This window comes from Phoenix dactylifera, chromosome 11, assembly GCF_009389715.1.
Source record: "Phoenix dactylifera cultivar Barhee BC4 chromosome 11, palm_55x_up_171113_PBpolish2nd_filt_p, whole genome shotgun sequence".
Taxonomy (NCBI): Eukaryota; Viridiplantae; Streptophyta; class Magnoliopsida; order Arecales; family Arecaceae; genus Phoenix; species Phoenix dactylifera.
In genome coordinates, this window is record NC_052402.1 from 5,155,541 (window position 1) to 5,167,355 (window position 11,815).

Genomic DNA, 11,815 nt, shown 5'->3' on the forward strand with positions numbered 1-11,815 from the left:
AGTTATTTAAAAATTATAAATGTGAGCTCAAACCAAATGAAACAACGAACCATGTACGGTTCCATAAGTGAGCTCTTTTTTTCGTTTCTTCTTCTGGGGTGGCCGTTCCTACTTCTGTCACAGGCCAAAATTATTAAATTGGGCCACTGAGGTTGGACAGTCGGCTCAACGGTGCCAAATGTTTAATGGGCTGGCCCAGCCACTCAAAAAGAGTACTAGTGACAGCATATCAAGGAAGGAATCCCCTCCGAGCCCGAGATATTTTCTCGGTGGCGTACGAAGGGAAAGATAGAAGCCCCTGCCCTTGGAGTCGGAGAGAGGGAGATGGAGAGCCGCAGCACCGCGGAGGAGACGGCTCTGGTGGAGACGTTCATCAGCGTCACCTCCGCCACGCCGGAGGAAGCGCGCTTCTTCCTGGAGAGCCACAACTGGCTCGTCGATTCCGCCATCCACTCCTTCTATGACACCTCCCCTTCCTCCCCCTTCGATCCCCACCCCGCCCAACCCCCCGCCGGTGACGGAGACGGCGCCGACGGAGAGGATGACGACGATGAGGATTATGTGCCGGAGAACGACGTTCCGCCGCCGGTCGCCGTTCCGGTCGTCCGGTCCACGGGGTCGCGGGGGGAAAAGAGGCCGGCGGCGAAGGCCTCCGGGGCCCGCTCGTCCATCCGCACCCTGGCGGATCTTAACCGGCGGTCTAGTCCCGGATCTGACAGCGATTCGGATGGGCCTCAGGAGTACTATACTGGAGGCGAGAAAAGGTCATGATCGATCAAAATTTTCAGCTGATTTTTTTTTCTCTTTAATAGACTCGCATATGATTGAGATTTTCATGGTCGTTTATATTATTTCCAATCGGGTAGCTGTTCTCCTTGCCCTCTCTTCCGATTAACAAGTGATCTTTATTGACTTCCGATAAAAAAAAAATGATCTTTATTGATCCGGATTGGTGTTTTTCCTGTGAAAAAGTTGATCTTTGTTGATTTGGACTTATACATGAGAGTAAGAGACGATGGAAGAGGAATTATTTGAAGATTGAAACGATAGTGGGCTGTTTGTTGTTGTATAGGGTTTTATTGGATTCTTCGTCCCTGGGACCTAGGATGGGGATACTGGCTACCAGTCCCATTCTCTTTTTTAAGTTTTCTGCCCTTTGCTTGTATCGGTGGTATTTGCTCCAAGATCCTTGGCATACTTCAATGGGTCTTTTGGTTCATTTATTAATACGTTCTTTTCGGTAAAAATGTAATTCCTGTGCAGTGGAATGCTTGTTCAAGATCCTTCGAAAGGTGATCATGATGTGGATACAATATTTGAGCAAGCTAGGCGGATGGGAGCTGTGCAGGGGCCTTTTGAGCCTCAACCGTCTTCAAGCTCAAGAAGTTTTACTGGGACAGGTAGACTACTATCAGGTGACACAGTACCATCGGCTCCTCAACAGCCTCAGAATGTCGTTCATACTATCTATTTCTGGACCAATGGGTTTACTGTAAATGATGGTCCACTGAGGAGATTTGATGATCCTGAGAATGCATCCTTTCTAGAGGTACTGTCATTATTTCTATTATATGATGGTAACAAAATATTGGCATGTTCCTCATCCATTGTTCGTGTTCCTAGAGTAAATGCTGCGCATTAACTTGCCTTTTAGCTTATATATTGTTTCTATTGACTCACAAGCAGTTTCATTGCTCTATTTGTCAGTGCTAACTATTGTTGCTTGCTGACTGTTCTAATTATAATAATGAACTCGTGATTAGATTATGCTTATACTTACCTTACCAAATATCTTCTTTTATTCTTCATCATTTTAGTTTGCAGCTCATTGCGTGTTGTGTTTGTGTATATGTTACTTGTTGTGTAAAGTTCATGATGTACCCACCCTGATCATATTTAACAGAATTTAGTTGGTGCAATATTATGGTTTCATGGTGGTTAATATTTCAAATTCGAATTACCTTCTAATAAATTACATAAATGATCAGTAATATAACACATCAGGTTGTTGGGATGAAACTAATACCTTTTGTATGAATTCCAGTTCTAGTTCCTTAGTAGATTTATATGCAAAATAGTAAGGATAACAAGCTCCGCAGGATCTCTATAGGAAGGATTAGTTAAGAAGAAGAAGTGAGTGGGGTGTAGAATGATGGAGAATCAATTCAGATTAGATTATTGTGTTAAATAAAGTGTAGAAGTGTGTTAAATAAAGAGGTCTTAGATGTATTTTGAACAATTATAGAGAGCAAGGCTAGGCATAACAAATCCTGGATAGTATGTGGACAAGAGAACTTATCATAAACTTGCACTTTGGAGTATGTAGCCTTATAACAGAAGGGTAGGAGAGGATCCCTAAATTTGATTCAGAATAGATGCAGTAAGTCTTTGTTGGATGAGGACTTAGCTTTTTAGCACACCCATGATCATGATCTACAACTTCCAAATTAGCTAAAAATAAAAATTCGTGCATTTTTTAAGATCGTTTACCCGTACGTTGAATCTATAAAAATGAACAAATTTAGTGGTATGATGCTGTGTTTCGGTTTGATCTATAGTCTAGGTGTGTCTAGATGAGGTGAAATTTGGTTCATATATGCGTTAAAATATTTAGATTGAGAAATGCTTTGGATTTGCAAATTACATAGTCTCTGATATACTTTTGTACACAGGCTATATTGCCACCATTCATTTCATACTTGCTTGATGCATAGACAGCCTCCAAAAGTACTTCTTAGCCTCTGGGCATTTTATACATTGCAGATCATGATCAATGGTGTGGATTTTTATTTGACATCCATCATTGGTTTTCATTTGGAAGCATATTAGGGCCAAATGCATCAAAAGCATCATGTGTTTGTGTGTATGAAATGTTGAGTTTTCACATAATATTTGACTTGTGATGTGCTTGTGTTTGAGTGTAATGGTCTGCATCCTTGAAAACAATTGACAACAAATGAATAACCTACATGGAGAATGATACATCATCTCTTACCAAAAAATGATATATCAAATTGTGTCTTGTTTTTCTTGGTGGAGGGTTCGACTGGCACTTTGAATTTGATTTTTTTTAATAGATTAAGAACCTGTCTGCTTGTATCGGCAAGGTTTTAATTATCAATTTTGTGGTTGAGCTGTGACCAAGTTCTAGGCTTAGAGGCTAACAACATTTGTTGGTCATTGATCACCTACCAGTAACCACTTCTATTTACATAAATTGTGTTTTTTTTTCTTTTGGTTAGAAACAAGTGTCAACTGGATTCTAGGCTAGCACTTCTCCATTTTGGCTCTTCTTTTTAGAGATTGGCTAAGAAATCTATATCGCTAAGCACTAGAATTGAATTGGGAAGGAGAAATCTTTGACAATCTTGAGGAGAATGGCAATGCTTTTCACAGACAAAGATGGACGAGAGAAGTTTTGTCACCAAAGACAAGACGAGCGGAAAAACTCTAACTTCTACTTTTAATAGTTGGTAGGACAGCAAGGCTCGGAATGAAGAACTTTCAGTCCATGGTTCATGTAATTTCGCCGCATGTTCCACTTCCGTGCTGGAGGAAATGGGATTCGAACCCATGATACAATCTTCTTGTATGTCGATTTAGCAAACCAATGCCTTAAGCCACTCAGCCATACCTCCAAGTTGATGATCAGAATTGGATGTGCCGAAGACAGATAGATCTTAGGGAATTTCAATTATTAGTTATTCAGTAGGATCTTTTGCTGAAAATAGATAATTTGATTACTAAGCCCAAAATTGGTTTTCAAGATTTACTAGACAAGAAACCGTGGAGATACAACTCACTAACTCAGATGTACAGATGAAAAAACCGGAATCAACTTTTTTATAGCACTTTCTCTAGATGCTTTTATTGATGAGGCTGGTCAAATCAAATCTGAAGGGAATAGGCATTTGTGAACAATTCACATAATTTGCTGACAAACTTAGTACTTGATTGTCATTAAGGGTTGTGATGTTGTAATAAATGTTGGTTCCGTTGGGTGCTTGTTGTGAATGACATGGAGATGCTGCGGTTGTTGAGATGTGAATAGGATGGCCCTTGGATCTAACTGCAACCACCCCCCCCACCCCCCCCAAAAAAAAAAACAAAACCCACCACCCAAAGTTGAAATTGATGGAAACCAATTCTGAAGGAAATAGGCAAATGATTTGCAATATTTGTTCACAACCTTGGTGATCGTTATTAAGACCATTTATTTTGATGTGTTGAGAGTTGGTCCTGTAGGATGCAGGTTGTTGTTGACATTTGAAATTCTGCTGTTCAGATGTAAATAGGAAAATCTCTTGGCTCCTTTTGCCCTCCTTTATTGGTCCTCAAAAGTTCTTGTCTTGATGTATGGATGGGTTTTCCAAATTAAGTCATTTCGTTTGTGTATAATATTTGTAATATTAAATTGAAGATTACTTGCTGCTACACTTGGGAAGGGTAGGGATGGTTAACTTTAATAAATGTTTTCTGGAAATAACTATCAAATTACAACAAGTTCCTTCTTGCCCTCAAATGTCTTATAACCTAATGTTAGATTTGATTGCAGAAGCGGTTTTGAAATGGATTATTCTGCACTATATGCCCAATGTTATTCAGGGTTTGCATTTTGTTTAGCATCCATGTAGACAGGATTTTGTTCAAGTCTTCTTATTGTCAATAATAGTTTGTAGAGAACTTTCTGCTACTTGGGCACCTATGCGGGCCCTAAATGGAGAACCAATTTCAGATATCCTTTTATTTGTTGAGGAGGCTCTCGCTTAAATCCTTCTGAAGGATAGTAAAGTGGGATTACTTTCTAAATTGACTCTCTCTCTCTCTCTCTCTCTCTAAATTGACTCAATTTAAAAGTTAAAGGGGCTAATTGAAATGTTTTAAAGGAGAGGGGGGGGGGGGGTTGCCTATGTAAATGGCTGAAAGTTAAGTGAGTGTAATCTTCCCTTTTTTTAATTAAAAGGGGGTAGCCATAACCACTATTTAAGGCAATCAGTTCTTTATGCCATATCAAAATACATAAAATGTGCAACATCAACAGGAAACATACGTGTCCAATTCACATTAGCAGCTCTCTTTCTTCCTCCGTTGCTAACAGTCAGCAACAGTATTCGCTTCTCTGTAGATATGTGATCTTTTATTCTTCAAAATGCTGTAGAAGTTGAATAGTATCCAAAATAAAAGGGCATATCCTTCAGGGAACCGCCACACCCTTACTCAAAATAGAGATAAAGGTGAGTGACTTTCTTTCAATTGCAACTCTAGTAAAGCACATATTTACAGCTATTTGCAGCACCTCCCTTGTAGACCAGGCATCTGTGTGTAACGAATTAATGGCCAAAAAAAACCTCATGTCTGATAAAACTTTTAGAATTTCTGAAAACAAAATCAGAATTAGAAGAGTTTCTAGGCAAGCTAAACTTAATCCTAATTGATTTCATCAATTCTCCTAAGTAATTTTCTGAGTAGTGCCATCTTTTTACTCCTCTGTGGCAGTAGTTTCCTAATGGCCTTTCTGTTTTTCTTTTCCTCGTTTTCTTTATTTTTTTTAAAATTATTTTTTGGCTTTAAGGCCAGTCCTATCTTTCATGATTTGTTATGACCAGATCCTGTTGCGTCTATTTCTTATGAAGGGTCCGTACCTATTCTTCTGATGGGATCCGGTGCATGAATGCTGGTATGGTTGCAACCGGTCGGTGCCTATTATTTTTGCTTATTAAAGAATTGAAATGAAAATGGAAAATTTATTAGCATCAAAGGAAAAGAATGGCCACCAAGGTGGTAGCCCAGTTGGAACGGGGCGTTTGCTTCCAACCAAGTGGTTCCAGGTTCGAAACGCACGGGCGTCGATTAAATTCGGGGACCGAATGCCCCACGCCTGGACACGGGGTCTGGAAGCGCTACTGGTCGGCTGGTAGCCTGGGTGGTGCCAGGTGTGACGTACTCACACGGAGGGTCGGGTCGGATAACTGAGCCGGCCCACGGGTGGGGAGGGTATGAGTAAAATAGGTCGGGGTGCCCAACACACGACTCGGTCTACCCGCATCGAACATTCTCCTGGCGGGGTGGGGGCCCAGTGGTCGGGGCTGCTACGCGGGGGTGGGCTTGTCCCTTCCTCCCCCCTTCCCCTTTTTTTTCAGCAAAAAAAAAAAAAAAAAAAAAAAGGAAAAGAATGAACTTTGAATGCTTTATAATACCATATTTTGTGGCACAGAAATTTCGATGTGATGAAGTAATTTGCTAGGTTAGCCATGGAGAGGTCTGAGAGTGGTAATTCTGGCTTATTCTTAATAGCAAGATGCTTCACAGATCAAAGGCTATCATTTGTTATCTTTGATATTATTGAACATATTGGCTATCATACTATCATGTTGGTTTCAAGACCCTTTAGCTGAAATCTGAAGTTGATCTTTGATAGGGCCATATGGCAAAGATGTACACATTATATAAAGTCCAAATATCTGTGATAAAGCTTGCTTATTATGGTTAATCTGATATCCATTCTAATAATGTCAACAACTTCCAATTGTTTTGTTGTTGTTAGACCTGTTCAATGGGTAGGCTAGGTCGGGCTTGGGCCGGGCTTAACCAAATGTATAACAAAAATTAGTTAGGTCCAAGCCCGGCCCGGCCCGGCCTTTAGGCCTACTTTATAGTCCCGAGCCCGGTACTTGGGCCTTGGGCTTTTGGATCGGGCCATGGGCTTCCTAGATCTTTTTTTTTCAATATAAAATATATATAAAAAAAACTTGCAAAGATTAAATATTTGAGATGGATTGGTAAGGCCTGTGAACTTGTGTTTATGGTTTGTTCATAAGGAGTGTTGGTGCATGGAAGAGAGAGCGGCTAATATCTTTTTTAGTAACCAAATTTGGATTACTAAGACATAAGTATATATTATATATTATATAAGATCTGGGCCGGGCCAGACTTGGGCCAGGCTGAACTAAACCTAAGGCTGACACGTTTAACAAGTAGGCTCATATTTCAAGCCCAGCCTGGTCTGCCGGGCTCAAAATCCAAGCTCAGGCCCGTCTGAAATGCTTTATGCTCGGGCAGGCTAAGCGGGCCATCCAGCCCGTAAACAAGTCTAATTGTGCACTGTCCATTGCACTTGCAACTATTCCAACAGTCAGCTTGTTTAGCTTTGGCAAAATGTGGTGGCAAGAAAAGTCATGTCTGTTAGTTGCATGTTGTCCTTCCTGATTTTTCTAAATTGCTAAAGGAGTTTCTTTGAAAAATCCACTGTGTTTTTGTCCAGTATGGAGGCACTAAAACACGAACTATTTCATTCCTTGAATAAGAACCTGTTGTGTTTCATTTCTATCACCTTAAATCTAAACCTCAGATATTGCAACCTATATTGTTTTCTTTTGTGCAGAGCATCAGGAAGTCTGAATGCCCTAAAGAGCTTGAACCAGCAGATAGGAGGACAACTGTTCATGTCAATCTTGCAAGGAGGGAAGAAAAGTATCCTGTGGGTCCCCCACTCCCCCTACCAACTTAAACTTTGATCACCACCATTCTGTCACCACCAGTGATATCTCAAGTTATAATGTTCATTTGCTATTGGCAGGAACCTGTGAGACGTCTTGCTCCATTTCAAGGTGTAGGAAGAACTATAGGCAGTGTATCTTCGGATAATTCAGTCTCTGAGTCTGCAGTTGCTGCTCCTGCCTCCAGTACTGTTCCTTCCCCATCTGCTGGCCTTTCAGTTGACGCTTCTTTGCCATCTACCTCTATTCAGCTAAGGTTGGTAGATGGCACTCGTATGGTTGCACGTTTCAATACTCACCATACAATAGGTGATATTCGGGCATTCATTGATGCATCAAGACCTGGAGCAGCAAGAAACTACCAGCTGCAGACCGTTGGTTTTCCGCCCAAGCAGCTTACTGATGATACCAAGACAATTGAGGAAGCAGGGCTCGCCAATTCAGTTGTCATTCAGAAATTCTAACTCTATGCACTAGGCTGCATTAGACATGGACTGAGGACAATTTTTGCAAATTGTCGTCAAACTATCGCAAGCTCTCTAGAATTGTTGGACTTGATAGAGTGAAGGATATAAACTTCTTTGTTCCTTTCAGATTGGTCGTGCCAAGATAAATACTTTCATGTGTTAGCACCTGTAAACTTGGTTAATTTTTAATATCGGGAAATTTATACATTCACCAAGAAGCCCGTGGATTGTGTATCCGATTGCCTATTTGGTCCAGCTCATGTTTGGTTCAACCAGCTGAATAGATTGTTGGATGCAGGTTGCTCTTCTATATGCAAAGGATAACTAATGTTGGTTGCGAGTATGCTCAAGACACAACAGGAACCCCCTTTAACGGGTGTTTTTGCTTGTATGTTTTCCTGAACTTGCATTTGCACATGCACACCTCTGAAAATTTCCTTTCTGCAGTTATTCTGTGATCTATAAATGCTACATTTGGGCTGTTTATCTGTTTATAATTTAAATACCTATCCAAATTTATGTAAATTCCCTTATAGATTGCATGACTATCAACTTCAAAGAGGATTACTGGGAATTTTGTTGGCTCGGTTATGAATTAACACGGTTAAAAGTGTTGCTGGATGAACTTTGATAGTAAGGGTATCAATGTGTAAAGAGCTCCTGCATATATGGTATCATTGATAGCTATATGGTAAAGGAATACGCTCTACACGTATATATATGCTAAGGAACCCCCCCATAAGCCAGGTAAGCACAAGCTCTCGGCTCCTGCGGTTGGGCCAAGCTCAAGCTTTGCTGAATGAGCTCCAAAATGTGCGCTGGATGTTCACAAGTGACACGTTTGGAGACTGTCAAAGGGAATTGGCGGAGCCTGAAATCCTATTAGCTTGTCATCCATATAGAAGGGCTAGGCTTGAACAAATAATAGCTTGAAACATTAAGATCATTAGACTGAGATCTGATGGTTAGATGTTTGTTTATAGCTGATAAAAATGTCTCTAATATATGCATTGCTAGTCGCATATTTTGAACTCAATCAAAGCTTAGGGCCGGACCAGGGCCGGACGGCTTTCCACCTTTGTTTTTCCAGAGATATTAGATGATAGTTGGGCGAGATGTGACGGCGGCTATACAGCAGTTCTTTCGCACAGCAGTGATGGCAGGAGATTGGCAGAGGATTTTCATTACCTTGATACCGAAGCGGCAGGATGCCTCGGAGCCGGGTTATTTTCGTCTGATTAGCCTTTGTACGATCTTGTACAAGGCAACGGTGAGGATCCTTGTCGGCAGATTGAGAGAGGTTCTTCCTAGGCTTATCAGCCCAGAGCAGGGGGCTTTTTTGGAGGGGCGGAGTATATCTGACAATGTGCTTATTGCCCAAGAGTTTATGTTTGATCTCGGTCGGGCTCCGATGAGGAGGAGCTTGATGGGGGTCAAGCTTGACATGGAGAGGGCCTATGATAAGGTGAGATGGGATTTCTTGCAGCAGTCTTTGCAGGAGTTCGGGTTTCATGAGACTTGGATCAGTTGGGTGATGGGTTGTGTTCGTGCTCCCTCCTTTGCTATCTTGGTGAACGGTACGCCGTCCCGCTTCTTTATGTCCTCAGGGGGGCTGCGCCAGGGATGTCCCCTCTCTCCCCTATTATTCATTATGTGTGCAGATGCACTGTCTAGATCCCTACGGCGGGCAGTGGCTACTCAGGAGTTGGAGGTCTGCAGGCCGGCGGTGGGGGCTTCTCCGATTTCCCACTTGCTTTTTGCTGATGATTGTCTGCTCCTTGCCAGGTCGTCACGGCAGGTGGCTCAGGCTATTGGTTAGATTCTTCATGATTACTGTGCAGCATCGGGACAGCGGGTCAACCTGACCAAGTCAGCTATTACTTTTAGCCCAAAAACCAAAGTGGCGGTGAGGCGGTCTATACTGGAGAGCCTAGGGGTGGGAGAGCAGGAGGGCACGATGACATACTTGGGGGTTCCACTCTCGGGCCAGAGGTTGCGGAGTAGGGACTGTACATCCATGGAGCTTAGCATCAGACGCCGATTGGAGGGGTGGCAGATGCATACACTTTCTATGATGGGTAGGATTACTCTGGTTCGTTCAGTTCTTACTTCGATCCCTATCTATCTACTTTCCAATGCTATCATTCCAGTTAGAGTCTTGAGGTCCTTTGAGCAGCTATTCAGGAAATTTATCTGGGGGAGGAGTAGTGGCAGAGGTGGAGTCCATTTGCTGGCATGGGATGTGGTTTGCCAGCCGACTAGCCATGGAGGTCTGGGGGTGCAGTCCCTGGTGGCGAGGAGGGAGGCTTTAGTGGCTAGACATGCGGCTAGATTCGTGCTTGAGCCCGAGAGCATGTGGTCCTCGCTGATGAGGGCCAAGTATGGTGTCTTGGTGCCCGGGGCGTGAGCCGGTCGTCACCACTCTCCGATCTGGAGGGAGATGTGTGCTAGAGCTGGGGTGGTGCTTCCGGAGATCAGATGGACCATAGGTGACGGTCGGTCTATTGCTGTGTTAGAGGACAGTTGGGTGACCGAGCTACCGATTTGTTGTATGCCGACCATGGTGGATTCGACGCGACTATTAGGTTGCAGGGTTAGTGAGCTGTTGACCTTGGAGGGGGGCCGATGGAGGGAGGAGCTGATCCGTGAGGTTTTTGGGGAGCAGCTGGCGGAGTCGGTTTTATCCCTTCCTGTTCCCTCCGGGGGTGGGGCCGACAGGTTAGTTTGGATGCCGACGGGACGGTCGCGGGTTCGGGTTAGAGATCTTCATGCCCTAATTGGTAGGGAGCCAGCTCGTCAGATTGAGGGTGGGTGGATATGGAGGCTGAGGATTCACCTCCGTGTGGCATTATTCATCTGGAAGGTGGCCTGGGGTTGCCTTCCTACGAGGAGTTTATTGGTTCAGCGTGGTATGGCGGTCTCTCAGTGCTGTGAGGAGTGTGCAGATATCGAGGAGACGATCGAGCATATCCTTCTGCGGTGTCCTAGAGCCCGAGAGATTTGGCGGAGGTCACCAGTCCTACTACCCGATTCAGTGGTGTTTGCGCAGGATTTGATTCATATGTTGAGAGCTTCCATGCGGAGCCCCAGATTTGCTGAGGCTGGGATTGTAGTGGCATACCTGTCCTACTACATATGGTTGGACAGGAATGCCGGCCTGTTTGAGGGGAGGAGGTCGTCTCCGAGGATGGTGGTAGACAGAGCGATGCTATCTGCGAGGGAGGTTCTTGCGGCTACCGTCGGATTTTCTTCTAGGATAGCCAGGGACATCTGGGGGTACTTGTCACGCTGTTTCAGCGCTCCAGTTTGCTCTTGTTTCTTGGGTACCCCCACCCCCTGGCTTTCTCAAGATAAATTTCGACGGTAGTCGGTCAGCAGATGGTGTGACTGGAGGGATCGAATTTGTGATCAAGGACCATCTTGGGAGGATGATAGCAGCAGGAGGGCGGCGAACGCTGGGTCTCGCAGTGGTTGGGGCTGAGTTGCAGGCGGCGTGGGAGGGTATATCCTATGCGTGGCATGTACTTGGTGTGGAGAGGGTATGCCTTGAGGGTGACTCTTCTGTGGTTATTGACTGGATTCGAGGAGCGGATCGTTTTGGAGATGGCCATCCCCTGGTTCGGGAGACCCGTGGGTTGGTGCGGTTGATGGGTGAGGTTCAAATTGGACATGTGTTTAGGGAGGCGAATAGAGCTGCAGACTGGATCGCCTCCTTTGTAGCCCGGCACTCCGGGGATTTTCTGTGGACGTCTGTATCGGACATTCATCTCTCCTTGTATCTCTTACTGTCCCGCGATGTGGCAGGGTGTACTCACGTCAGAGTTATATGAAATGAGTAGCCGCTTTTACCCA

General features: G+C 43.8%; 1 protein-coding gene across 1 annotated transcript; it reads left to right on the forward strand.

The window, feature by feature from the left end:
• The first annotated feature begins 248 nt into the window (after window positions 1-248).
• LOC103705193 (plant UBX domain-containing protein 4-like) lies at window positions 249-8,233 on the forward strand. Its single transcript, XM_008788828.4, has 4 exons — window positions 249-764; window positions 1,264-1,549; window positions 7,382-7,477; window positions 7,577-8,233. Exons 1-4 carry the CDS (start codon window positions 325-327, stop codon window positions 7,958-7,960), a joined length of 1,206 nt encoding a protein of 401 aa, XP_008787050.2. The 5' UTR covers window positions 249-324; the 3' UTR covers window positions 7,961-8,233.
• Window positions 8,234-11,815: the final 3,582 nt, after the last annotated feature.